The following is a 27952-nucleotide window of genomic DNA, read 5'->3' as shown; positions in this document are numbered from 1 at the left end:
ATATAATAATAATATATATTTTTAATTAAAAACTAATATTTTTTTTTTTTAACTAAGCCTAGAATCTTTAGTCTCTTTGCCTGTCCTATGCGCGGGGAGGGTACACGAGCCATAATTTAATTTTTTAATTAAGTGTTTAATGAATCCTGCTAAAAAAGTAACAAACGCAGGTGTTGATAATAAATTCTATTTTATTTAAAAATTTTTATTGTAAAGTTAATAATCTTCATTCTTCACAATTTAATTGCTTCACACTATAACTAATAATAAAATAGTGTAAAGCAATGCATTTTTATTTAAATAGTACAAATTTATAAAATAATCTAAAAAAAAAAAAATCTTGTTCATAAGCATTTATGTTTATAAATCATTGCTTCTCATTAACGATTCTTTCTTAAGCTGTCAAGCTATTAGACAAAGTGATATATTAAATAAAATATTAATACTTTATTAATTAATTAATAATTTAATAATATTAATATTAATTTTATAGTTTCAATCAAATCATAATTTACTAACAATACTGTTTTTTTTTTCTTTTTTTTTTTTCTTCTTTGTTAACCCTGGTTGTCGATAGCCTGTAGGCTTGGAGTGCTAACAATGGAATCCACTCGCCCCGTGCTAACACCTGGACTCTGGACACAGCATCCGCGTAAAGGTTCGCCACCCAGCTGAGAGTATTCGCCGTCCACGCGTCACCAGCCCTCTTCGTCAAGCTTATCCATCCTGTCTCCTAAAATAATATAAAGAAAATTATTACTTTTTACTCTGATCTAGATCAGTATATTTTTTATTTAAATTCAACGCATTAATGTCACCTCGGTCTCAATTATTAATTATTAATTAATTAATTATTAATTACATATAAAATCCTGTTAGTAGAGAGACGTACTTGGAGTACTTATGTATTAATTATTATTGTTATTTAATGACATGGCAGCAAGCTGATTTGATTATTTATTATAAACTAAAATTAACAACCGCATCAATACAAGATATGAAGTTTTAATCATCCGACGTAATCTCGTACCGATCAACCCTTGTGGATAAGCTACACTTCAACTGGGACTTGGCGTCTACGATAATAACTTTATATTTTATTTTTTTTCTTTATATATTTACACGTTAATTTAATTTTATATTATATATTACATATTATATATAAATTTATTAATTAATTAATTAAATAAATATATTACCAACCGCGATAGATATCTTCTTAAAAACGATTAAGGGGTGCATTGAAATTAGCCAGTGCTATTTTTATTAATTCATTAATACTACTATTATTATTATTATTATTATAATTATTCATATTATTATGAATGTAATTAATTATAAAAAAAAAATCTGTCAATCTTGAAGATAGATCAGCAATACGGCTGAGGTAAAAAGTGCAATATTGTTTCAAAACTCAAAAGAAATTTATTTTCTTAATCTCGAGTTTTCTTTCAATAATTTTGTTATTATAATTATATTTTTAATGTTTATTTTATTCGATTTATTAAAATTAATTAATAATAAATGGTAAATAATAATATTAATATTCGTAGTAAAAATTTTTACGAAATTCAATAATTTATATTATTTTAAAATAAATAAAAATAGAATAAAATAAACAAAAAATATAAGAAAAAGATCTGTTATTAGTATTTAACACAGTTTCATCACGATTTAAATTAAATCGCTTATTAATGCGAGCAAAAAATCAATCTGTTGTTATAATTTATTGCAATACGAGAATTATTAATTGTAAATCTAATAATAATGTATTTTTAATGAGTGAAATTTAATGAATGAGTGTGTGAAGAAAGATTGACCGAGAGAAAGATATTTACTTAATCAATGATTAGTGTCATTAATTCTTTACATAGATATAAATAAATATATATATAGGTGTGAAAAAACAAAAAAACAAAAAAAAAAAAACAAGAATTAAAAGATTAAATAACATTTTCGTTTATTTTTAGATCTGCCATATATATTATTATGAATAAGAATTTTATTAATATGTTACATAATGTTATACGATAACAAAGAAAAATCATGTGCCCATTACGACGAATTAAATAAATAATAAATAAAATTTTTAGGCGTTTAAATTGTAGCTCGTGTTGCGTGTATATAACAACATTTGATTTATTTAAGTTATTGATTAAAATTGTTTATTATATTATTATTATTATTTTTTCGTGTAATTAAAATTTAAGAACCGTTAACGAACAATTGATCTGCAGACTATAAAATTATTTTTGGTATTAATTTATTGTCTTGTCTTGTTGAAAATTAAATTGGAAATTAATTTTGATATTAATTTTTAGTAAACGCTCGTTTTTGATTAAATTAAAAAAATGCAGATCTGAAAAGTGTCCTTGATAATTTTTACTTAATAATAAATATCTAAGGTCTTGAAAAAAAAAAAAAAAACAAAAAAAAAATTGTACATCGAAAAATAATTGTAAACATAATATTAAATAGATAATTTAGCCAATTAGTAGAATTAAATTCTACTTTTTTGGTTTGATAAATATAAGAAATACTAGTAAGGTTACTTGTAACAATTACTAAGAACGATTTATATAGATATATATGTTTATATAAATATATATAAAAAATTAAATAAATAATTAATGGGCAATTTCGTTACAAGATTCTCGTACGTCAGTTATTTAGCTGATGTTAAATATGTTAATAGTCGATTATCTCAATAATTAATAAAAATAATTAATATTAGTTCATAGTAGCGAGTACCATTGTGAAAAGTGTGTGCAGGATACAATGTGGCAATGTTATAGAGTCATTGAAAAATGATATGAATTTATTGTTAATGACAAATGTAATGTAATTTGAATCTTTTTTTTTTTTTTTTTAACTACAAAGATCTGATTACGAGATATATGAATGAAATAGTTATTATATCACGATTATATTACTTTAATTATTTGCAATTAATTAATATGAAGATGATTTATATATATATTATCAACAAAAAAATGAATAATAAAGAGTTTAAAAAATTTATAATTATTAATTAAAAATTATTATGTGTATGCTGTACCGATAAGAAAAATACATTGTTATGTTTGAAGACATATTTATTACATAAAAATTACACTCATTTTAAAGAATGTTATCTTTCATGTTTCTAAAATATTCACAGTTTCACTTATTATTGGTAATGGATACTTTTAAAATCACTATTGCATGATTTATATTAAATTAAACGCTGTCTAAGATCGTTAATAAATTTAAATCTTGTAAAAAATAATTGTCTGTAATTTTATTTTATAAACTTCCTTGTACTTTATTTTCACTAATTAATTTTTTTTAAACAAACTGATGATTAATTGTTGATTGTTGTAAACATTGATAAAATTTCCGAAATTTTTTTAGTTTTATTTGAATTAATAAAAAAAATTTTTAAATGTCAGCTGATTTTAGTATCATTACTTATTTAAATTAAAATGTCTTCTTTAAAATTTTAATGTTTTAATTTTGACGTAAAAATTGTTAAACAAAAAAACACAATATTCTAAAAAATTAAATATGTCTATATAAATTTTATAATACGGATTTTATTAAGAGACATTTTTATAATTTTCTTAATAAATAATTTATAGTAAGAAAAATTTATTTAAAAAATTTAATATTTAGAATCTAAAAAATTGTAAATGAATTTTTTTTAAATAATTTTGTAGACCTTGTTTATTTTTAAATAAAAATAAAAAAATTATTAAGTGCCTGTTAGTTTTAGTTTCATAAAATTTTTTTAATAATTTCCCTTCTTAAAAAAATCACTTTTTTATGTTAAATAAATATAAACATTTGATTGCAATCTTTTTAATAATTTTTACTTTTACATGTGCAATATTAAAATTTATTCAAATTTTCGCGCGCTTAAAATTGTTTTCCGACGTGAGAGAAGACTATCCGGGTCTTTCCTTCTCTTAATACGAAACGACTAGTGTCACTTTACACATATTTTATTTACCTCTACTCCTTTATCTATGCAACTAACGACGAGTATAAGATACTTATACTCTTTGGCAACTAGTATTTAAGTAGAAACGTATTATATTTATATCTCAGTATATACTATCATATACTTTATACTAGAACTTTTTTATCTTATCTGCCACATTTTAGGTCGGGGGAAACTGCCGTTACACCTATTATCTATATTACAATCATTTTTTTGAATCTTGATAAATCTACTATTACGATCGCCTAAGGTTATCGAATTAATTACTCCGATATCAGCGTAATAAATACAACCAACATGTCAATTCAAGAGGTAAATATTTTCCTAAATAATTTATTATGTTCTCTTAAATTATAAAGTTTAATTTTAGCGATATTTTTTAATTACAATAAAAAAAAAAGTATCCTAAATAATTTGTTAGGGATATCAATACTTGCTGAATTATGTAAATTACTTCAAGGTTATAACACGTGAATTATGTTTTGTTTTGTCAATGTTTATCGATTAATATTTATTTTTTAATTTTTGTTTAATAATTAATTAATTTTTGTTGTGTTTAATTGATTATTTTTAATAATTTATTAAATTTATTGTTTGTGTTTGGTTTCATATATTCGAGGTTTATTTTTTTTAGTTGATTTTTCAGCTGACGTGTCCTTCAAGTACGAAATTGCAAACCAAATTTTTTTTTAATTCAATTTAAGGACAAAAATAAAAAATAATTATGACAATGTATAATTTGTTAAAAAACAATTAATTAATGCCCTAAAGTACTTTCAGGATAAAATTACTATTGTCAGTACATGTTGCTTGATAAAATTTTATCTCGAATTGAAAAACTGACCCTAATTAATGATGATGATGATAAATTTAGCAGATATTTAATAGTTTTTAGAATTTTTTTAACAAATAAATTATGGCAAAAAAAATATAAAAAAATTGACATGTAGAAATTTTTAAAAATAAAAAATGCAATTTTTTTAAAATAATTTTTTGGAACAAATTTTTTTGTTAAAAAAAAATAAAAAAATTCACTGATGACTGCTAACTTTAATGTTATTAATTAATAACATTAAAGTTAGCAGTCGCTTGAACATTTTTTAATTTTTTTAAATAAATAAATTTGCTCCAAAAAATTATTTCTAAAAAATTGCATTTTTTATTTTTTTTATTTTCTAAATGTCAATTTTTTTTGCTCATTTTCTTTGACATAATTTATTTGTTAAAAAAATTCTTAAAATAATAAAATATCTGCTAAATTAATTTTCATTCCTAATTATAATTATTACGAACTTTTTTTTTTTTTTTAATCAAATTATTGTATCTGTTTTCTTGCAAATTACTTTGGTAATAATTTAACAAGAATTTTGTGATTTTTAATTAAAAGGATCACAAATATTTCGTTTTTTGTAATTGATTTATTAAATTGAGAACTGACTATACTTTTACATTAATTTTATCGGTACAAAAGTCGGTAAAGGTCAGATATAAGGCGCTCGGCGAGCTTGGTCAGAGGTTTTGTCAGTAACTGTCTTGTTCGATTTTTAGTCAAAGTATCGTCAGTCAGAGAGTGCAATTTTGGGAAGGGTATTTCCGTTTTTGGTTGGTGGAAAATAACTGGAGTTGGGGAATCGTTGTTAAATGAAAGAATTCTGGAGAGGGTATTATTTATTTAAAGAAGGGTTGTTTAAACTAAGTGTGAGAAGATTGCTAAGTTGGAAAAGTCTGGTCGCCATCTGATAAACAGATGGGTTGTAAAATTTGTCCGTTTGTGTTGAAGGTTAGTCTAAGTCATTAAAGGGATTATTTGACAATGGCAACTACTTGAGTTTGACTGTCATAAATTTACGAATTTTAAGTTTTATGACGTCTTTGTTAAAGTCTGTCGAATATTTTAAAAACATGAGTAAACTTAAGAGTACAGTACAATTTTTTCATAACTTGTAAAAAACTAAGGTACATAACTAAACAGTATCATTGATCGCAAAAGAAAAAAATTTTAAAAATAAATTTCAACTTGTTCTTATTTAGAAAATAATTTTAGAAATTTGAAAAAGCTGCTCAAGAAGTAAAAGAATTAGCATCGCAACCATCAGATGAAGATTTGTTAATACTTTACGGTTCATTTAAACAAGCTACGATTGGAGATTGTCATACTGGTAATATATATTGTCATAAAAAATATATTTTATTAAACTTAAACAATTGTGTATTTTGCATTTTATTAAGTAAAAAATTTTTTAATTGTAGATAAACCAGGTTATTTCAGCCTTAAAGAAAAAGCGAAATGGGATGCGTGGAACGCAAAAAAAGGAATGTCTAAAGAGGATGCCCAGAAAGATTACATAAAAAAAGTAGCTCAATTAGTAGAGTCTATTGGAAAAAAGTGATTTTAATGGTTTAATTATAATGTTATCAATTATCATTATAATTAAACACAACAATCACAACTAACAAATTAGATTTCAAATAGAATCACAAGAAAACGCGCAAATATAAAAATATAAATATTTAAGTGCTGTTACTTATAGCATAAAAACTACTTATACATTTTTACACTTCATCTACTGTGCAATTATTTGAAAGTTTAAATATATCACATATAACAATTGTTCTTTCTACAATTATTAGCTTCGTTATTTTTGTAACAATTTTACAGTTTCGCCAGGTACTAGCTTTTTTAAAGGAATTGATGTATAAATAAATCAACCATTATTAGATCATGAAGTGTATTTTTTTTTATCTTAAAATTAAATCGTCTTATCTTTATATACACATAGATAATTAATAATAATAATAATAATAATAATAATAATAATAATAATAATAACTATAATTAAAAAGTGAATTTGACTACAGTGTGATGAAATGATGATGAATAATTTGAAAATCAATCGATAAAAATTAATATCAGACTATATTTCCAGACAGCATTTATCATCAACTGAATTATTATTTTCCACTCATTTATTTTCAATAACATTAATCAATTAATTTATTGTAATAATAACTATAATTATAATTGTGATAATATTAAACTTAGTATTTAATTCCTATCTATGTGAATACAGATACCTATTCAAAATAGCGTAGCAAATATATAGTGTCTTAAAAATAAATAGATCCGGTTTTTATCAACTTATGCATTTTCACATTATCCTCGTTATTGAGTGTCTGTTAAAAATAATTGTCTCTTTGAAAATTTATTATTAACAACAATAACTTTAACAAACTAAACGTAGACATACTTTTAATACACTAAAAAGATCCACCGAATCATTTCATACGCGAATTAATATTTTTATATAATAATTGTTACAATTATAAAAATAATAATAATAACAACATCATCAATTATTATTATTATTATTATTATTATTACTACGAGAATGAATAAATAAAATAACTAAATAAAATTATAAATAATAAGTCGGCTCAGCAGTTTACAATAATCGCATTTTATCATAATACACGGGATAATTTATTTTATTTATTATTTTTATTTAATGCAGTCACAGTAACGCTATAAAGTGTAGAGTAATTTAAAAGCTACAAATGTCTATTTAATTGTATGAAATGATGTAACAAAATAAAGAGCCGCTGATAATGAAAAAAAAAGTGTAAGAGATGATTTTTAATATAACTACTTAATTGATTAATGGAAAAAAAAAAGTAATTTTAATTAATCGACTGGTCATAGCAAAATTACTTAAATTTGTTTGTTTGTTTTTTAAAATTTTTTGTCTGTATTGAATGTTTACTATCACTTTCGTTTACTTTTTTCGTGCTTGATACTTGTGTGTGGATGATGATAATGATTTTTTATCCTATTTAAGTTGTCGGTATGCGGTATTTTCGCACTGGAACTACCGCGAACGGCAGTATTGTTTCCCGTTGATGATGTGTCGACGGTTTTGTCATTCACTTGACGACTCGTCGATGCTTCATTCAACCTGACAAACAAGATATGTATCACACGTTTTACTTATTATTCATTATAATTTATAATTTATAATAGTTTATAATTGAAGTTATTCCGTAGGATAGATATAAGTATTAACAATTAATTTTTTTAATTTACTGAGCATTAGCTGATTTGCCAATAAAAAAGTCACTAGTAATAATAAATAGATAATAAAAATAAATTAATATAATTTGGTAAATTACATTTAATTTTTTGGACTTGGGTTAATTGTTAGATATTTATCATTCACAATTAATCAACTCACGGGATGCATCGACCAGCGTCTTTGTAATTGTTATTATTATTATTAAGCGAAATACCGGTAAATTTTTAAGTTAAAAAATTCTTAATATGAAATTATTCAAACCAAGTGTAAATGAATGGATGATTGATTTTTGTGTTTAAATAAATATAAAGTAGTAATAATAAGCATGAGTTAAAAAAAAATAATGAATTTAACTGTACGTGATTGATTGAGGAACACCATTGACGGTTCTAGACTTGACGACGTCGTTCTCATAAAATGTTATGGTCTCCTTTCCACCTTCGACGACCCTGTTGATAATTTAAATAAAACATATTAATAAATTTTATAACTTATATTATTAAGAGAATAAGGAAAATTTTGTCTCCAGGATAGTCATATGATAAAATCGGTTTTTTTAAGTGAAATTTAGTGTCATTGCAAAGATCTTGATTTGAATTTGTGCCTTTTCAAGGTTTCATGTTATTCTCACCGATAGTCAATTTACGATGAAGTATTTAGACTACATTCGAAAATTCTCTATCTCTCGATACATAATTAAGAAATGACCTTGTATCTGGTGAACCATTGACATTTTTAAAGATATAAGCTCATCCCGATGTTACATTCATCGAGACCTTTCATTTGAGTACCCACATCAATTTTTCATACATTTATGTATATGTATATATGAACAATATATCAAAATGCATGTGGGTACTCATATGAAAGCTCTTGATGAGTGTAATATCGGGATGAGCTTACATTTTTAAGATATCAATAATTAAGAAATAGCCTTGTATCTTGTGAACTATTGACATTTTTAAAGATATAAGCTCACCTCGACATTACACTCATCGAGACCTTTCATTTGAGTACCCACATCAATTTTTCATATATTTATATATATTATATATATAAATATATGAAAAATATATCAAAATGCATGTGGGTACTCAAATGAAAGCTCTTAATGAGTATAACATCGGGATGAGCTTATATCTTTAAAAATATCAATAATTAAGAAATGACCTTGTATCTGGTGAACCATTGACATTTTTAAAGATATAAGCTCATCCCGATGTTACACTCATCTAGACCTTTCATTTGAGTACCCACATCAATTTTTCATATATTTATATACATTATATATATGTATATATGAAAAATATATAAAAATCCATGTGGGTACTCAAATGAAAGCTCTTGATGAGTGTAACATCAGGATGAGCTTATATCTTTAAAAACGTCAATAGTTACGAAAATACAGCACAATTTAACAAAAGTCATTATTTAATAAAGCAAAATTTTATTTATTTATAGTTCACAAGTCACGGCAGTCACATGGTGACTGCAAGGTTGCTAGTTATAATTAAATAAATAAAATAAAATTGTAAACTTACTTGTGAGTTGTTATTTTTTTTCCATTAACAAATCGCGTAGAAGTACTTGTCTTCCGTACATTAGAGCCTCCCATAGGTGCTCCATTGGAGAAACTGCTAAATGAAGAGAAACAGTCTGCTCCAGAGCCGAAAAATCCAAATGGTGAAGAAAGACTGAGATCAAGAGTACCGAAAGGTGAATGTAAGCTGTTTTGTCTTGGATGTCCGTGTCTTTGGCCTCCTCGACGTCCATTGCCGCCATTCAGCACTAAAAATAAAACAATATGTTTATTTAAATAAAAATAAAACAAAAATAAATATAGAATTTATGAGTGAGTGACATTAAGTACTGACTATCAAATAAATCGTCGAACGGAGAGCCTTGGAAAAATTCTCGGAAAACATCTTCAGGATCTCTGAAGACAAACCATTCATTGAAGACCGGATTATACTCATCCTCGTGTCTGCGTTTGTTTCCAGGAATTTGCAGGCCTTCTTTTCCATATTGGTCGTAAATTCTTCTTTTTTTCTCTGTAACAAAAGCCACCAACAATAAAATAATTCTTATTATTAAATATCATATAAAAAGAATTAATAATCGTTGGAAAAAAATAGACTAAGATAATTTAGCGAACAAAAGAAAGTTATTTTCTTTGAAAGTAAAACTATAATCTACTCAACTTTGCCACTGACGTTATCTAATCTTATTAAAAAAAAAAAAACCGAGATTATTTTTCAGTGACTAATAATTAGTCCTTATAAATAAATAATAAAAAAAAAAAATTAATACAGTTTGTAGAAGATGACTCACCGTCAATCAATACTTCGTACGCCTCCGAGATTTCTTTAAACCTTTTCGTCGACTCGTCAAGATTGTCGGGATTCTTGTCCGGATGCCATTTAAGAGCTAATTTGCGGTATCTAAAAAAGGAAAACCCTCGTAAAAATAATGACTATCCAAGTAGTAAACGGAAAAAGATAAAATAAAAATTGCAGGAAGAGATAAATAAATAAATAAAATAATACACACGTATACATTGAACATATACATGTAAATATAAACAAAAAAACTATGAGCTATCATTATTTGTAATAAAAGGACATGAGTGCAGTGTGAGTCGAACTGCACCAGGGTCACAGACCTCTTGGCCGATATGTCAACCTTGGCCGCTGCAAAGATTCTTAACAAGAATGGCCTCATGGCAACTATACTGCTCTCTAATGTCGTATGTGTACTAACTAGTTAGTACACATACTTGACTAAAATTTTTAATTAGCTTTCTTTTTTTTTTTATCTCTCTCTCCAATTATACTTTGTTTTTTATTTATTTATTATCATAATTATTGCATTACTGTATCGTAATAATTATGTTTTAAATTAGTACTTACGATTTTTTAATTTCAACAGGCGTAGCCGTTTGTGTTAACTCAAGAATTTTATAATAGTCTACCATGATCTCAGTCTGTTCGGCCGATTACTTAATTCTTCGACAGGACCACCTGTAATTTAAAGCAGAAAAATATATTTAATAAAACATTTAAAGTATTTGCACGTAGTTATTATTTATTTAAAAAATTTATTGAATTGCTGGGCAGACAAATTGACGGCACTGTTTTTTTATAACCAGTATATAGAGTAACATCAAACTTGTTCTTGGTCTTGCTCTACTAACCTCTATTAAATAATAAACAATTAAATATAACGATATCCAACAGAGTGAATATATATTGTTATTACGATATCTACGACAATTGATAGTTAATTAGACTTTTAAAATATATATAAACATACAATGATAAACACTTCATCATCGGTGCCTAACTCTACACTAGTAAATCCCAATGTTTTGCAATACCAACTTTCTCTTTTTATCATACCGCTACAACAGTAATTAAATATATCAAGTGCTGATGTTAATAACAACAAGATGTGAGTGTAAAAAAATGATAAATAAAAATCCAATCGAATCAAATACTGCCAAGGAAATTTCTAAACTTAAACGCGTTAACATTAGAATAACACAAACGCGGAGGTGGAGGTCACGGTAGCTCAACTACGACTCAAGAGAAGAAATAAACATTTTCTATTACCTTCAAATTAATTATTATAATTCTTACTGTAAGATAGTGTGTCATTATTTGAAGTTATAATTACCGAAGAAAAAAAAAAGTTAATTAATTATTTTTCAGTGATAAGATTAGTTGAGTTTTGTTAATAATCGACCTAAATGATGGCTTGATTGTCCTCGTCCTCGTCATCATCGCATGACCATAGATTCGCGGACGATTTCACACGTGGGTCGTTGTGGGCGCGTCTCCAACAATCGGACCAACTTTAAATTATATGTGTACACAATATAAATATACATTTAACGTATGTGAGAAAATTCAAAGAAGGAAGCTCTAATATGATGATGATTTATCTATAACTAGTGTATAAGTATTTATACATTAAATGCTTATAAATAATATAATATAATATAATAAAATGAATTATATGGTTTTGGTGGAAATGGAAGTGACAAATGAGCATTTGTCAAATCAAGTGTGGTAAGATCAATGTCATTTATCATTCTGAAGAGTCGAAAAGGGAATTGATTTTAAGAACTGGTTTTGAGCCTTTGTTTGGCGAAAGGAAAAGCGGAAAAACTTGCCAAGCTCTTGATTGTCCCGGAATTGTAAAAAAATGAAGAATGATAAAAAAAACTAGTATAGTACTGATGTATTAGTACTATTGAAGTGTGTTTATAAAAGAGAAAAAAGAGAGATAAGTTAAGTGGAAAAAAGAACGAGGGGGTTTTTTAATATAATGCCGCAAGCGAGCAATGTGTGTGCGAGGTGGGCGTCCTCAACGGTGTCGAGTCGGTGCGTGACGTCAGTCATACATATTTGGCCAGCGAACGTATCGATGGATATCGTTTTTAACAACCAGACCATCGTTACAATCACTACACCAATGTCTATAACTATTTACTAGTTATGAGTCCGCTGATGGTTGTTCTATCCATTAATAAGTTGTAGTAAAAGTTTTAAGTTTTATCCGTGGCTCAGCACTTAATCCGAATCATCTTCCATCAATTTAGCTAAACACTCTTCTCTTACTCGAATCTCCACACATACATACACAGACTCTCGTCAGCAAATTTAAGCTCTTGGTGTTATCTTTATCTTTTTTTTTTTTTTTACTATGACTATAAATTTTTGTTTTGTAATTCTGCATTCGTCGGACGTAAACAGTGTCTCTGAATAAACAAAAATAAATAATAAATTAGAGTTAATAAAATAGCGAGCTGCTGATTAATTTAAATAGTTAAGTAATCGAGCGTAGGTGCTAACGAAAAATTATTTTTGCGAAAGCGAAATCACGAATCAAGTGTGACATTTTTAAACCACGCATTTAGAGATATTTACTCCTATCCTTACTATTTCCATACATTATAATTTATAATAATAATAAGTGATATACGATGTACTTAATTCTTGACAATGGACATTGTTTAATTTTGCAGTACTTAGTATCAGTTGCTTGTAATAAGATCATATGTAATTAATACATAATGTCAAAGTGTATTAAATAACTTGTATTGCAGAAATTAAAATTAAAAAAAGAAAATAGATAATTGCATCTAAACTCGTCTGAAGATTTAACGTCACTGTATTTACAAAATCCCGTATTAAATTTATTTTAATGTCAGCACTCAGTCGGACATAAGCCAAAATAATATTCACGACACGCGATTGGCCATCTGAAAAAATTTCATTAAATAATTAAAAACAATTCAAGTATTATTTATTATTTTTACTTCGGTAAAGTTTTAATTAGCTTCAAAATAATCGTAAGTTATTTATTAAACTGTCCTTGAACCGACATACTACGCGGACTTGCACCAATGACCAATAATAATAGTAACAGTATCAGTAATAGTAATAGTAACAGTACAATCACAGTAATAATAATAATAAAGAACAATCAATGCTAACAATACTGCATTACTATAGCTTTAAAACTAATCCTTTGACGTTGTTAAACATTTAATCACTCGTACTTGCATACACATCAATGATTAATGGATAATCATATTCAGGACGATTTATTATATATTTAATTCGTATTTGTATATTTTTCTTGAGTAATTGCTGAGTTTGTCTGTGTTCGAGTAATCGAATAAACCCGAAGTTAATCGACGGCACCATGGTAACGAGTTAACTGATACCATTTATCATTATAACTTTTTGTTACAAGCTATAACATAAAAAAAAATCTTGTACTTAGCAGCAAAATTTTTAAAAGCGGTCAATACTGCTAGACAATAAAACCAATCAACTGAATGATTGATTAGAATTTTTGATGGTAAGAAGTCCGTCATGCTACTTTTTTTTTTTTTTATTCATATTTATATTTATAAAAGACTATATCTTGCTCACTGGAAGCTCAAGGTTCATAAATGACTATTTATTTTTACTTTACTAAAGTATCATTGCCAAATAATTCATCCAGCTTTTAATTTTTAAAACGGAGTTAATTTTTTAATTCCGCTTGCTGAATAATTTAGCAGAAAAAAAAACTAGAGAAATGGCATGACAAAGCATTGAACAAAGAGCGTTGATATGTAATTATCTCAACATAAATCTTTATATGCATGTATATTTTTTATATATAATATAGCAATATTCGTGATCCTATTATAGAATATTCGAGATAGGAAATTGACGCAGGCAACAAATTTCTGGAAGTGTCCTACTGGAAATTTTTTAGCTAATAGATCCTCATAAAATATAGACAACTAGATACAGACTATGAGATATTGTATGTGTATTTGTCATTTTTATAAAATTTTCACAGTAGGGTATATAATAACTGTTTTGACTTTTTAGCTCTAGCTTGTATTGCGGTTGGCTAAAAAATACGCTCAACTGTTATTAATCAATACGGTTAGCAATAAAATGAAAAAATAATAAATAAATGAAGTATTAAAAATAAAGGAAACTCACCGAGACACAGAAAGCTAGTAAATAGTTAACACAAACTTGCACTCAAATACCAACACACTATTTAAATGACACGGATTTAAAAAAACGTTGGTGTGCAGATAGTGCTTATAAAGTGAGTGTATTTAAGTAGACAGATAGGTACAAATAAATATATATATATGTACCAAGCCAAGAATAATTTAACAATCTCACTCCGTGGATGGACGTAACGGACGAGACTTTATTACGACAAAGGTGGAGAAACTCGACTAACTGAGACTTGAACTTGGCTACATGCTACATGGACTGCTACATTAATGCATCAACCATCAGCACCAACACACGCCAATACGCCACTGGCATACTCTGTACCAAATTTAATCAATATCAATATGGCGTACAACCTTTATTCGAATTTATCGCTGTAACTATTTTAAAGCGCTATTAATTAGATAAATTATCACTCGACAAACTTACCTCCGATAAATTTTCCAATCTTGTGTCAAAATTTATTTATTTATGCGGTATATTAACCGTCAATGCACTCGTTAATTTATCAATAAAAATTTCTAAATGATTTTGATGAGGAATCAACGAAAAAAGTAACAGGAAACAGCTGGCTAGAAATATCTCACGTTTCTCTAGCGTGCAAGTGTCTGTCTGATTTTTCTAGAAACAGTACTGCCAACAACTACTTGGACTATACTAAATTTACTTCACTGTAGTAAATAAAAAGAGAGAGTCGACACAATATTTAACGTCTACAATTTGTGCTTACGCCATTTACTGCATACTGTATTCGTAGCATTCATAGCATTGGTCGGTAGACTTTTATCTTGAAGTAAAGAAATAAAATTCTAATAAAACTATTAATATTAGGTTATTAATTATACTATTTTATTTAGATATATTTGTGGTTTATTTTATAAATTATTTTTATAAATTTACTGTCACTATGACAAGTAACTTTAGTTAAAAATTTTAATATTTTGTTTTACGTAAAAAACTAAAAATGAAATAATAATAAGCGCAAAAAAAATACGTCAAATTAAATGTGGTCGTTGGTTGTGAGAATGGAAAGTGCTGTAGTGACAAAAAATAATATTACGACGCGGTTCATTTAATAGGAATGGTATCGCCTTCTAAAAATCACAATCAGAAACAAAAATCGCTGGCGCAAGATAATAAAATAACCCGGCCTTCACGTATGTTTTTAATAACTCTGTTATTTTTTATAATAATAATTATTAATAATATTTTTAATTTTAAATGAATAAATTGATTTATTATTATTGATATTTAAAAAAAAATTGCAGATGTTCGTTTGCAACGAGGTGATAAGCCATTGGGGAAGAACAGATTTTATCTCGACATCAAAAATCATTCATTATCAAGCAGGCTTGAGGCCAGAATAAAAGATCTCGGAGGCGTAAGTTTTATTTTTTTTACTTAATTATTTATTTATATTCATTCAGATAAATATTATTATTCATAATTGTAAGGATAAATACAGTAATAAATGTTTTTGCTGGTTCCCGCCATTTTTAGCTTCTTGAAAAAAAAATACTCTGCAAGCTGTGGAACGAAAAAAGTAACATTTGTTTCGATTTAATAAATCAATTAAAAATTATTTATAAATAATCGACGATATCCGTCGGTGTGTGTATTAAATAAACAGGTATTCCGGGAGAAGCTGATGACGGTAAATATTTTAATCTGAGTTGGTCGTACAAATGTGTAGTTTGTTGACAAGATGTATATCGAAAGGATAGTACATGAAGTATTTAACACACTGACACCCTTACGAATACTAATTTACATGAGTTATCATAAATATATGTGTACATATAAAGAAGTAAACAAGTATGTGAGTAATTGATACCACATGTAAAGCATCAGCTTGTGTTTGTCAATTTTTAACCCGCGATTTAACACTCCATCTGGTGCAAGCTACCTGAATGACAATACCAAGCTATTAATCCATTGATGATGGTGATGATGACGGACAGGAGAGTTTTGTTGTTATAATTACATAAACAAGTTAACTTAAATAAATATGTTAATAAGGCTATTTATAATAATAAATAATTGAGTAATAAATAGATAAAATAAAATAAAAATAATAATAAAGGTAAAAGCGCCGCCTCCAGGTGCTAGGAGCAAGCTGTTAACGGCGAATGGCCATTTTGTGCGTGACAGTTCAACAGGGGGGAACGTACTCTTGCATTTATTAATTATTTATATTAATAATAACAGTTTATTAGTAACATGTGATGCTGATGATATCAATTAATTGATAATCAGTTTATTAAATAAGTAATATTTATACTTAAAATTCTTGTTTAATCCCGTTTATTTTTTATTATAAGGCGTCGGCTGCGCAAGACAATAAATGTGTATATAACTTTGAGAATGATGAGAGAGAATGTTTTGCGTAAATGTTGGTGAAGTGAATTGTGTATTATAATATATTAGTTGACAGTAGTCTACCATCACCGAGCTACCAATTCTTCCAGTAGTTTATCGTAAGTCCGATGCTCGCGTAACTATTACATTATTATTTCTCATGTTCTACTTATTTGTTTTTTTATTTTTATTATTTAACTTGTCGTTGCTATGTTCTCATTTTAGCGTCTATTTGCTCTTTGTATTTATTTTATTTTATTTTTTTTTCCTTATATATATGTATATAAGCACATACTTATATTTCAGTTTTTAATTATTTGAGTAATTTCTATTATAACCGATGATAAATTAATTATAAAAAGAACAAGGCGTTTTCAACAGATGCCAGTTGTTGACATTTAAATTTAATCAATTGATTATTTTTAATTAAAGTTAATTTATTTAAATGAGTGCTTGTACACGTGTGTTACTTTAAAGGTGTTGATAATTGCAGTGTTTATGATAATTGATTAATAGTTTTATTTATTTTTCAGAGAGTTGAATTATTTTTAGACGCGAGGGTGACGGTGGTTGTCAGCGATCGAGCGGACAAATTTCAACAACAGGCAGCAGTAGTAGCAGCCGCAGCAAGTTCGGATAAAAAAAAATGTGGTTACACCAGCGGAGGGAGCGCGGGACCTCCCTCGCTGAAGAGTGTAGAGGTCCCTTCGTCAACTTGGACGCCTCCAACACCGTCCTACAACGGTGAATGTCCATTGTCTAATTCAACTAATACACGGGGTCTCACTACCCAGAGAACTGTAATAATTATTTTATTTGTTTGATTGTCTATGTAGAGATTTAAAAAGAAAAAAAATTAATAATTATATTTGTCATTTTAAAACAGAAATCGCGAGTGGATGCAATGTTGGAACGTGCTCTGACACAACCACAACAGTGTTCAGTAGATCCGCTCGATACCGCCTTCAATTGGGGTATACCTATCTGGACTACCGACAGGTTACAAGGTTATCTAGATAAAGTATATGCCACTTTAAGTAATATAAATACACTTAAAAATCTTAATCGTATAAAATCTGAGAAGGATCTTAAAGTTAAGGAACTTAAAAAACCTTATATTAAATTTGAATCCTGTAAAAGGTAACTTTAATTTATTTATAAATATTATTTATACCCCAATGGTTGACAAATTTAATTATATATTGCTATCAATTAATTAATAGAGACACGAGACCTGTCTTCCTCGAATTACCAGTTTGGCCGACCTTAAATTTTGACGGTGAACCAGGTACTTGTCCATTTGACAAACCACGAAAGATTAAAGAGGAAGAAAAGAAAAATAATATAACAAATAAGGTAATTTTTTTTCTTATTTTTTTTTTAATTCAATTTACGCCTACGCGGAAAGAACAAAATGATACTGAATATCATCTCCAATTATACTGAGTGAAAAAAAATTTCAGATAGTAGCTAGTATAATCCAGATTACAATGAGTATAATCCAGATATCACGCAGTATATTCTGGATTTTTCTAGCTACTATCTGAAATTTTTTTTCACTCAGTATAATTGGAGATGATATTCAGTGTCATCTTGTTCTTTCCGCGTACTACTTTATTGTAATTATTTTTTTTATTAATTTATTTCAGAAGCAAGAAATGACTCGTAAGCCGCGAGCTAATACCGCAACACGTGCTCGAAGATCGGAACAGTTAGTCGGTGGTTTTTGTGAAATTTGCCGGTGCGACTACAAGGATCTTACAAAGCATGTGCAGAGTGATAAACATCTTACATTTGTTCGTAATGATGATAATTTTTTATCACTCGATTCATTGATAAATGCTGGGGCTAATGTTGAGGCTTTTTTAAAGCTTAATCAATCGGATGACGTTGAGTTAGTTGAATTATTAATTAATATTTTTATTAAAAAAAAAAAAAAATTATTTATTTTAATTATTTATAATGTGTGTTTATTTAAAATCTTTTTACAGAAAAAATTTGTATACGAATGGGAACGACAATCTTCACAACGTAATAAGAAACGAGGGAGTTAATCAAACCGACAAGTCTGATTTAGCGGATTATGGAGTAGATGGATTGAAGATGGTACAGTGTAATGGGGCGCGACGTAAGCTCAATCTAAATTTAAGTTCACCTCATAATTTACGTGCTCGCGCAAAACATGAGAGCGGGCATTTACTCCGTTCAAAAGGTAGTCCGTGGCATGAAGTTGATAAGAGTGAAAAATTATTCGACAAACTTGAACGCTATACTATTAAAAAACGTTCCAAAGGTACTATTTGGATTGAAGAAGATGACCCCCCGGATAAGTGTGATGACGATAGTGAGGATCCTTTGAAAGATGAAAAATTAACAACAGCAGCTACGGTTGTTGAAAAAAGTCCGTTGAGTGAACTTAATGATGTGAGGGTTAAAAATAAAGACAGTCGCGATCAATCGTCGAAAAAAAATCAACAATTATCATCATCACGGGGTGATGAACGTCGTAATAAAAAAGGTATTTTGTGTCCTGATAGAAGTATTAGTGAGAATAATTCTAAAGACAGTAATAACTCTAATGATGATTTATTAAATCAAAAAAAAGAGTGTCCAGTTAGAATAATAACAAATAATGATAGTAATAAAAAATCACCAGGTAAAGATTTTCGTGCCAATGGTTCTTCGGTTAAACCTATTGTCTTGGCACAAAAGCCAGACAGTCTTGTTCAGACTTTAGATATTAGGTGTAGTGCTGATAATAATAAAACTAATCAGTCAACGACTGTCGATAATAATGTTAATATTGATGCGAATGATAAATCCGTAAAAAGTACAAAAATTTGTCCATCTGAAGATAATGATGATAGTAAGGAAGAGACAAATAAAACAAAGTGTAATCGAGTCAATAATAGTGCTAGGAGAATTGCGGTAAGATCGTCCCGTGGCCGCCGAAGGCAATCCGTTGAAGAACGTTTGATAAAAGACAATCGTGCATTTTACAAAGTCGAAGTTATAGGTAATAAGTTAAGATCTAATACCGTTCATTTAAATAGCAATATTAATGATCAGAGTCCGCCTGTGGTAAAAGAGGTGCAAAAAGAAAAAGAAAAAGAAATTAAAAAAGACGAGGGTCCATCAAGTGAGAAGCCAGTTGTCGTCAGGTTTAAACGTGTGAGAAAGTCCGAGTTGTCACTGTTGAGTGATGAAGCGGAGTCATTTATGTTTGGTGATTCAAAACGTGATTCTAGTGACTGGAATAATGATTCACGTGGTAATAGTAGTAGTAGTAGTGTTCTTCCTAAAGACACTGAGTCCAGTGAAGGGGATAATAAACCATCTTCGTCATCTATTATATCATCATCACCGGTAACTACCGTTGAGCTGCCAGTTAATTCACCGGTCAAAGAAGAACCTCCTGCTGACGATGATTCACAGGACTCTAGTAATGTCGGTCGTGCTAAAAAGAAGCGACGTACGCAAACAGAAGCATTAATAAAAGATAATTCCGAGTACTATAAATTCGAAACACCTGTTTGTCGGCTGAGGTTTCAAAATGGACCGTCTTTTATTACTAAACCAGTAGATAATCCTCCGGAAGTAAGTAAATGTGAGCAAGTTACGCTGGGAAATGAACAAACGGCGAGTATTGTTTCGGAAGTAAATGCTGAAGGTTTACAAGCGACAACACCTACTGAAGAAAAACTTTATCCGTCCAAGCCATCAGCTGAGATTGAAAAAATGCATTTTTCATTTGAGTCTGTTCCAAAATCCGAGCCTTGGTATCAGACATATCAGCGTCAAGATCTCGGGGCTGAATTCTGGCATTCGTTTAGTGAACCTGATTCAAATAAGCCGTTTTTGTTACCGTATGAGATTGAAAATTTTCATGAAAATCTCTTGAAGTTGTGTCAGAAAACAGAATCCCGTAAACGAGCACGCAATCAGGGTCCACATGGACTTGGACGATCGCCCAGAAAGAGTCCGAGATGTCATGCCTCTACTTTGGCTATTATGTCGACAATTATTCGCAAAAGAGAGCAACAACAGCAAATTCAACAAGAAAAACAACAGCAGCAGCTACAACAACAGTCTACGAATGTCAGTGGTTCGGAAGATTCCCGAGTTGATGTTAATACTGTTAAATCTGATGCCAAATCTAGTACTGACTTTGAGCTTAAAGAAATAGTTAAAAGTATAGACGACATGCTGAATGCAGAAATATCTTTTGACGATTCGTTTGAACCAGATTTGGGTACTATCAGTGAAGGAGAAGAAGACAGAAATGAAAATCAAGACCAACAACAACTCTTGATTCATCAGTCAATCATACCATCTGAAGCATCTGGTCCACCACCAAATTTACTTGAATTGCTTAATAATTGTCATCAGCGGGTTAATGTTTTTGACAATTCATCGTGTGCAAGCTCAGAGTGCGGTGAAGTTGTTGTTGAATCTCCGTTGAAACGTCGCAAGAGAAGAAAAAATAGAACAGGCTGGCCTGGAATAAAAGCGAGGAAAAAATTACAGTGTAAGCAACAACCGACACCGGATGTTGACTCTGAGCGTGAAAACGTACCGGCTAAAAGTACTCGTACTCCCAATCCAAATGAGAACGAGAATGAAAATGAAAATGAAGATGAGGAGGAAGAGGAAGAAGAAGATGAGGATGAGGACGAAGAAGAAGAGGGTGCAGAAAGTAGATTAAATCAAGAAAAAATAATTGAAAGACTGCAAGCACCGGGAACTGAATCTGCAGACTCATCGTCTCATGATTCAAATATTTCACAGCCAACGAAGGATAAAAATTTAACTGAGTTAAATGAATCATTATTGAGTCAGCCCAGTGAATTAGATAATAATAATAAAAATCCTGATGAAGATAATAGCAATGAATTGGTGAGAAAATGTAATAAGGAAAAAAATGATGAAGGTAATGATGAAAATAACCATGAAAATGTTTTGAAAGAACAAGATAGTCGCGCAAGTACGAAAAATAAGTCCAAAGCTACGCGTAAACGTCCGCAGCGTGAAGTACTCGACGGTAGACCGTCCTCGTCAATGACAATAGAGTCGCATCCTGAAATAGAAAATCATGATAATTTATGCAGGCAAAAAACATCCTCTAGTGTAATATTGAGGAAAAATTATTCAGGAGGAACGACTTTGTCGAAACGACGACAACGTGAGAACGCATCTGAATCGTCGGGTGCTGATGGCACTGCTGGTGGTCAAGTCACTGAGGCGACTCGGCAAAATGACGACCCTTCGCATCGTGAAGCCGCTTCCTGCAAGAAGAAAGATTCTACCAGCAGTCCTAACAAGAAGAAACAAGCGTTAGCGCGTCCAAGAAGTAAAAAACGACCGAGAAGAAACAGAAGTACGTCGGAAATGAGTTTTGATGATGAAAACTGTAAAAAAGTTAATGATGATGACAGTGACGACGAGATGGATTGCCCACTGTCCGAAAGAGTCATCCCACAACAACAAATAGTGGTAACAGCGCCAGAGTTACAGCAACGACGGTCTAGTATTGAGTTTCAGCCTGTTGTCAGGGTAATGAAAATAGAGGATCAGGTTGACATGGATCACAATATTTTATCAGTGACTGTCGCCAGTAATCGACGGCTAAGAAGCTCTGGCTCTCCTAAACACCGTAATTCATCACCGCCGGCTAAACGTTACAAGCGCTCTAAAGGCTTTATTAGCCGGTGGATTAAAAACAGTTGAAGTTATTGAGTCACTACTATACAGATTAACTATTTAAACTAATAATTAATAATAATGATAAATAACACTTGTAAATTTATTAAATTTTATCAGTTCGACTCTGAACATTGTATGATAATACTCAGACTTGAATTTTTAAAAATTATTTACTCTTAATACTGTACAAATTAATATTTGTCTAATGTGTACTATTTATCATCATTTTCTCATATGTAGAGCTCGAAATGTATTATTATTATTATAAAAACATAAAAAAAAAAAAAATGACAAAAAAAAAAGAAAAAGAGAAAGAAGAAAATACTATACAGGTCGACAAATTATAAGTGTGCGACGTGCTAAAATTTTTCACTAATGTCAAGTATATATTTAATTATTATTATTAATTTTTTTAATACTTTTAATTTTATTTTGTATAAATAATTTACGTTTTTTGTTTGTTGACGTATATTACATCGGTAATTAATAATCATGATAAATACAATTCAATCACACGCTTCGTGAATAAATAAAAGTAACAAATAATAATAATTATTATAATAATAATTAGTATACGCAAGACTGCATAAGTAATAATATTGATGAAATAAATACAATAGTAATTATTGACATAAAAAATGTAATATCTTAACCGAAAATAGGAAAGATTTAATTGATATAACGATAATTGTTTATTATAAAAATGATTTTTTTTTACGATCCAGTGGATTATTTATTTAATTTTTCTTTATTGAAAAAATATGTTTATTAATTAAACGAACAAAAAAATTAAAAAAAAATACAAAGAAACAATTGACAAAAATTAATCAATGCCTTCACGTTTTTTGAATGCTTCCTTCAACTCCTGTAATTTATTTCTCTTTCGTGATCTGTCTGCTGCTTTTTTGGCTAATATTTGTTTGGTTTGGTTTTCTATCGAGTACTCAGCGTTCAATTTGTTGTCTAGTTTTGTTATCAAGATTTCTCTTGCTCTTTTACTATTTTCAATTACATCACGGACCTGATGACATTTAACAACAATACCAGATGGTTTGTGTTTTAGGACAACGCAGTTACTGGATTTATTGACGCAAGAACCTCCAGGACCACTTCCTTTAACCCATTGCTCCTCTAAATCGTTCTCGTCAAGCTTAGGTACTCGTGAATAATCTAAGTACTTTTTATAAGATACATAACGTAATTGCTTGTTTATTATTAATTTGACCGATTGATTTATTAAAAACATTTTTGACCAACAAACAGTTAAAAAACTAGATGACTTTTTTCTTGGATAATAATTCACGTCCTTTCTGTAAAAAAAAAATTTTTTTTTTAATAATTTATTATAGATTGTATTACATTATTAATAAAATTAATTAGTCATAATTACCTCTAAACAAAATTGAATGTCATTAGGATTATTCAACTCTAAATTATCATAAAAATCTTGCTTTACTCTTGACTTGAAATATTTCTTATGAGTAAACTTCAAATTATCGCCGTATCGCAACAAATCTTTATACAACCTTAGCACGTCTCTTCTCATTTTAATAAACAATTAACATCAGTCTTTTAATGACTGTATTATTAAATTAAATTAAAATAATCTTTAAAAAAATTATTTTTAGGTTGATTATGTATAAATGTGCAGTTCCTTTTATTTCAGTTCAATAATACAAGATGGCGGCTGTATTTTCTAAAATGTCTGCAGTTGGTAAAATTACGATCTTTGATAAGACATAAATAAAATTTATTTGAAAAATAATCCTTCATGCATATTATAAAATTCTTAGAAACTTTTGAGTAAATGAAGTTTAGAAATTTAATACTCTTTCTACTGAGTAATTCTTAGAATAACTTATTTAAACCCATATTATATAATCTGTACATATATTTTTTATTTATTCATATATAATTTTTTTATTATATATAAATGACATTTAATTTGTCACTTATTGACAATTTTTCAATTTCTTTAACAAACAAATTTGTTCAAGAAAATTATTTTTAAAAAATTGCATTTTTAATTTTTAAAAATTTCTACATGTCAATTTTTTTTTTTTTATTTTTTTGTCACAATTTATTTGTTACAAAAATTCTTAAAATTATCAAATATCAACTAAATTAATTTTTATATTTATTTATTTAGTGCTCCCTAAGATATGACAGGTTATCCTTTTTTCTCTTGTTAGTAAATAATAAACAAATTGAGACAGTTAAAATATTTTAGAGAGGGAGCACTGTATACTGTCCTTAATGACTTACTCTGTCTCACGCAGTTGATTTGAAAGACACGGCAAATACACTCAGTCGAATGGGTCGAGCTTCAATTGTTTCTTAGGTGTCAGTGTGTTTGGTTCGTACCAGTCCTAAAAATACACAGTAAAAACAGTCGGGATCGTTAATTAATAAATTAATAAATTACTAAGATTAAAAATGCTACCTACTGAGACAGCCTCGCCTATGGACACAAGTATAAGTCCATTTCCAGAAACTACGAAAACACCACTAATGTATGATTGCAAGCGTTCCGATATTTTGTGTCGGATGCAGTATTCTAATAAACTTCCTGACATTCCGTTTGATTTAAAATTTCTGATTATTCCATTTAAATCTACAAGGTATGTATAGTTTATTTTAGTTTTACTTTATTTTGTTTGATTAAAATTTAATTTACGTTTTATTTCTAAGGTTGCAAAAGATGATACTGAAATTTAGAGACATCTGATATTTTTTAGAACTTTTTTAACATATAAATTATGGCAAGAAAAATTTATTAAAAAATTCCATCTTTAGAAATTTTAAATGCAATTTTTTAAAAATAGTTTTCTAAACCTAGTTTATTTTTCAAAAAATTATCAAGTGCCAGCTAATTTCAATGTCACACGGAAAAAAGAAAACTGGAATAATTACAGTATAAAATGTAAAATCAGTCCCGTCGTAATCAAAACTAGAAAAATTACAGTTTGAAATAACATTTTTCTAAATTCAATTTTTGAATGTTAATTTTCAGAGCTTTCAATGTAAATATTACATTCTACAATGTAATTATTATAAAATCTGTAATAATTACAATCTGAAACTGTAATTTTTCCAGTTTTCATCACGAAGCGCTACGTTGCATTATATACTGTAATTTTTCGAGTTTTCTTTTTTCCGTGCATGTATTTCCAAGGTTGCAAAATTCATTTTAAATTGGATTAATTTCAGATTCTCAGAGTATACTCCATCGTCATTAGAAAGAAATCATAAGCATGAATTTCTTACAGATTACGATATGGGAATAGACGTTGATTTAGTAGACATTGAAAAGTATGCAAGTACCGAAACGGAAACCTCATTGCATCCTGACGATGAAAAGCTCCTTGAAGATGATTGTTTCACACTACCTGTTTCAAAAAGATCAAAAATGTATTCTACAAAAGTAGTATGGCTTCGTAGTACTGAGTACATATCACCAGGAAACACTAGACTTCAGCCGCAAGTATTTGAGAAAATAGAGGCTCAAGTTGGCGGTAAAAGTATTAAAAAGCTTATCGCTGAAGGGATTCATTATTTAGATCATGACCAGCAGTTAAAAGCCATTGATAAAACATTTGCAGATAACAAGATACCCATCGAGAAACACCACAACAAGCCCAATGTCTATCCTGTTGAAGTGCTGCCTGTTTTTCCAGACTTTGAACTCTGGAAGCATCCTTGTGCTCAGGTGATATTTGACATAGATCCTTCACCCGCTGGGTACTCACAACCTCAGCAGCTTGAATTAATGTCACAGGCAATGTTGCGGGGAGTAATGGACGAGAATGAAGAGCAGTTTGTTGCTTATTTTTTGCCGAGTGACGAAACTCTTGAGAAACGTAAGAAAGACATGGAGGCGGATGTTGATTATCAAGACGATGAGAGTTATGGATATAAAATGTTTAGAGAATACAATTGGAACGTTAAATCCAAGTCGACTGAGGGCTACGAGGAAAATTATTTCATGGTTTTGCGGGACGACGGGTTGTATTACAATGAACTGGAGACGAAAGTCCGTTTGAGCAAGAGAACAAAAAGTGGCGGCTTGATGAATCGTACCAAGCTGATTGTCAAGCATCGTCCCTTAAATGATCATGAATTAAATGTTCAAAAATTTCGTACTAACCATTTCAAGTCTTTGGTTACTGATAATAATGAAGGTGATGAGGGAATTGATGTCAGCGAGCATGGAGAAGACGAAGAAGAAGAAGGAGATGGACAAAATGGAGAAGAGCGTTTTAGCTCCAGAAATTTAAGATCAAGATCTAGATCTTTGAGCTCTAACAGAAGTACGGATGTAAACTCGCAGGATGAATCTCATAGATCAATTAGAAGTGAACAAAATTCTCATTCAATTGAAATTATTGCTGATCGCAATTCTGAGTGTACTGATCAGGATACTGAAGCTGAGTCTGATTAAATGATTTAGTTTTTTTTTTTTTTTCATTTTTCTAAGCACTACTTATTGATATTATTAACTATAAGTAATTTTTGATAATTCATATGACAGATGAGAAATAAAGTTTAAAAATGTTTACATGTTTTTTTTGTAAGATTAAAAGTTTAATTATGATTTAATTATATGTCGTTGAATAGTTTGTAAACTTTTGATATTAATAAAATACATTGCTTTCATTTAATTGGTGTAAATTTTTTTTTTTTCATTTAAAGAAATTGGCGACTTTGATTAAGGTAGAGTATTAAATAGAAAAGTTTTAATAATTTTATATTTTTTTTCTATTATTATTATTTAATTAATTGAAATTTTAAAAAATATTTTTAACAAAAAAATAGTAAGTTATATCTTCAATATTTTCAAATGTTCTTTGAATAAGTAAAGGAGTGGGAGAATAGTTCACAGTTACTCGGCAGACGGTTGCAGTACCGACGAAGCTCACCGTTAGTTTAAGCCGGACGCCATCCCGCCATAACGGCGGTTAGTTCTTGTTCTTCAGTATAACGCGCACGTCAAAAAATATTGGATCTCACAATTATAAATTTTACTTTTAATAAGTTTATATTGCTAAAAATAATTAAATAAGTTTTAGTTTTATTCAATTTTTTCATCTAATTGTAGTTGAGTGATGAATAAGTTTCATATTTAACGGTAATAATAAGTTCAATAAATAGATATAATTGTGACTCTCATATTCCCGCTGTGAATTTATCAGGATATTTTTCGTATAAATAATAACTTTTTTGAGTGAATTTTGACTTTAATTCAAATTAATAGTGTGCTAAACTATTTTTCATATTTAAAATTACCAGATTAGTTAGCA

General features: G+C 28.7%; 6 protein-coding genes across 15 annotated transcripts in view; 4 read left to right on the top strand and 2 right to left on the bottom strand.

Annotated features, from left to right (window-relative positions):
* LOC123262203 (protein held out wings) overlaps window positions 1-1196 on the top strand; it is a 42897-nt gene extending 41701 nt beyond the window's left edge. For all 3 annotated transcript variants that reach the window (XM_044724353.1, XM_044724365.1, XM_044724360.1), the window contains exon 8: window positions 585-1196. The gene's annotated coding sequence lies outside the window, so the exon portion shown is untranslated. The remainder of the gene's footprint in view (window positions 1-584) is intronic.
* Window positions 597-15176, bottom strand: LOC123262237 (dnaJ homolog subfamily B member 6). Of its 5 annotated transcripts, XM_044724412.1 has the most exons (9): window positions 15021-15172; window positions 14565-14909; window positions 12697-12814; window positions 10962-11072; window positions 10384-10493; window positions 9927-10103; window positions 9594-9840; window positions 8412-8501; window positions 7692-7935 (listed from the first exon to the last, which is right to left on the bottom strand). In XM_044724412.1, exons 4-9 carry the CDS (start codon window positions 11024-11026, stop codon window positions 7746-7748), a joined length of 879 nt encoding a protein of 292 aa, XP_044580347.1. In that variant the 5' UTR covers window positions 11027-11072; window positions 12697-12814; window positions 14565-14909; window positions 15021-15172; the 3' UTR covers window positions 7692-7745. The 5 variants fall into 5 exon arrangements, with proteins under 5 accessions (XP_044580366.1, XP_044580347.1, XP_044580331.1 ...); XM_044724431.1 differs by lacking the exons at window positions 7692-7935; window positions 12697-12814 and adding an exon at window positions 597-733 and having other exon boundaries at window positions 15021-15171; XM_044724396.1 differs by lacking the exon at window positions 12697-12814.
* LOC123262301 (putative acyl-CoA-binding protein) lies at window positions 3914-6709 on the top strand. Of its 3 annotated transcripts, none has more exons than XM_044724487.1 (4): window positions 3914-4053; window positions 4147-4294; window positions 6027-6141; window positions 6233-6709. In XM_044724487.1, exons 2-4 carry the CDS (start codon window positions 4280-4282, stop codon window positions 6370-6372), a joined length of 270 nt encoding a protein of 89 aa, XP_044580422.1. In that variant the 5' UTR covers window positions 3914-4053; window positions 4147-4279; the 3' UTR covers window positions 6373-6709. The 3 variants fall into 3 exon arrangements, with proteins under 3 accessions (XP_044580422.1, XP_044580431.1, XP_044580440.1); XM_044724496.1 differs by having other exon boundaries at window positions 3969-4069; XM_044724505.1 differs by lacking the exon at window positions 3914-4053 and having other exon boundaries at window positions 4081-4294.
* Window positions 15177-15505: 329 nt separating the features above from the next.
* LOC123262170 (myb-like protein X) lies at window positions 15506-22984 on the top strand. Of its 2 annotated transcripts, XM_044724297.1 has the most exons (7): window positions 15506-15748; window positions 15860-15972; window positions 17483-17749; window positions 17836-18089; window positions 18173-18305; window positions 18599-18843; window positions 18941-22984. In XM_044724297.1, exons 1-7 carry the CDS (start codon window positions 15673-15675, stop codon window positions 22674-22676), a joined length of 4824 nt encoding a protein of 1607 aa, XP_044580232.1. In that variant the 5' UTR covers window positions 15506-15672; the 3' UTR covers window positions 22677-22984. The 2 variants fall into 2 exon arrangements, with proteins under 2 accessions (XP_044580232.1, XP_044580242.1); XM_044724307.1 differs by lacking the exons at window positions 15506-15748; window positions 15860-15972 and adding an exon at window positions 16617-17068.
* Window positions 22985-23575: 591 nt separating this feature from the next.
* Window positions 23576-24328, bottom strand: LOC123262316. Its single transcript, XM_044724517.1, has 2 exons — window positions 24043-24328; window positions 23576-23962 (listed from the first exon to the last, which is right to left on the bottom strand). Exons 1-2 carry the CDS (start codon window positions 24196-24198, stop codon window positions 23924-23926), a joined length of 195 nt encoding a protein of 64 aa, XP_044580452.1. The 5' UTR covers window positions 24199-24328; the 3' UTR covers window positions 23576-23923.
* Window positions 24329-24828: 500 nt separating this feature from the next.
* On the top strand, window positions 24829-27167 carry LOC123262194 (RNA polymerase II-associated factor 1 homolog). The gene is made up of 2 exons (XM_044724344.1): window positions 24829-25273; window positions 25863-27167. The coding sequence occupies exons 1-2, from the start codon at window positions 25089-25091 to the stop codon at window positions 27091-27093; spliced, it is 1416 nt and encodes a 471-aa protein (XP_044580279.1). The 5' UTR covers window positions 24829-25088; the 3' UTR covers window positions 27094-27167.
* The last annotated feature ends 785 nt before the right edge of the window (window positions 27168-27952 follow it).

The sequence above is a fragment of the Cotesia glomerata genome, linkage group LG1 (genome assembly GCF_020080835.1).
Source record: "Cotesia glomerata isolate CgM1 linkage group LG1, MPM_Cglom_v2.3, whole genome shotgun sequence".
Taxonomy (NCBI): domain Eukaryota; kingdom Metazoa; phylum Arthropoda; class Insecta; order Hymenoptera; family Braconidae; genus Cotesia; species Cotesia glomerata.
This window is presented reverse-complemented; position numbering and strand designations above follow the sequence as displayed.

Bases quoted from the DNA above. Each gene is read 5' to 3' on its own strand.
- LOC123262301 (XM_044724487.1), top strand. The intron at 6,142-6,232 runs GTAATATATATT...TTTTAATTGTAG, and splicing joins GATTGGAGATTGTCATACTG to ATAAACCAGGTTATTTCAGC.
- LOC123262237 (XM_044724404.1), bottom strand. From the start codon at position 11,026: ATGGTAGACTATTATAAAATTCTTGAGTTAACACAAACGGCTACGCCT. The intron at 9,841-9,926 runs GTCAGTACTTAA...TTTTATTTTTAG, and splicing joins GTTCGACGATTTATTTGATA to TGCTGAATGGCGGCAATGGA. The intron at 8,502-9,593 runs GTAAGTTTACAA...AATTATCAACAG, and splicing joins AAAAAAATAACAACTCACAA to GGTCGTCGAAGGTGGAAAGG.
- LOC123262170 (XM_044724297.1), top strand. From the start codon at position 15,673: ATGGTATCGCCTTCTAAAAATCACAATCAGAAACAAAAATCGCTGGCG. The intron at 18,306-18,598 runs GTAATTTTTTTT...AATTTATTTCAG, and splicing joins AAAATAATATAACAAATAAG to AAGCAAGAAATGACTCGTAA. The intron at 18,844-18,940 runs GTTAGTTGAATT...ATCTTTTTACAG, and splicing joins AATCAATCGGATGACGTTGA to AAAAAATTTGTATACGAATG.
- LOC123262316 (XM_044724517.1), bottom strand. From the start codon at position 24,198: ATGAGAAGAGACGTGCTAAGGTTGTATAAAGATTTGTTGCGATACGGC. The intron at 23,963-24,042 runs GTAATTATGACT...TTTTTTTTACAG, and splicing joins ACATTCAATTTTGTTTAGAG to AAAGGACGTGAATTATTATC.
- LOC123262194 (XM_044724344.1), top strand. From the start codon at position 25,089: ATGCTACCTACTGAGACAGCCTCGCCTATGGACACAAGTATAAGTCCA. The intron at 25,274-25,862 runs GTATGTATAGTT...GATTAATTTCAG, and splicing joins ATTCCATTTAAATCTACAAG to ATTCTCAGAGTATACTCCAT.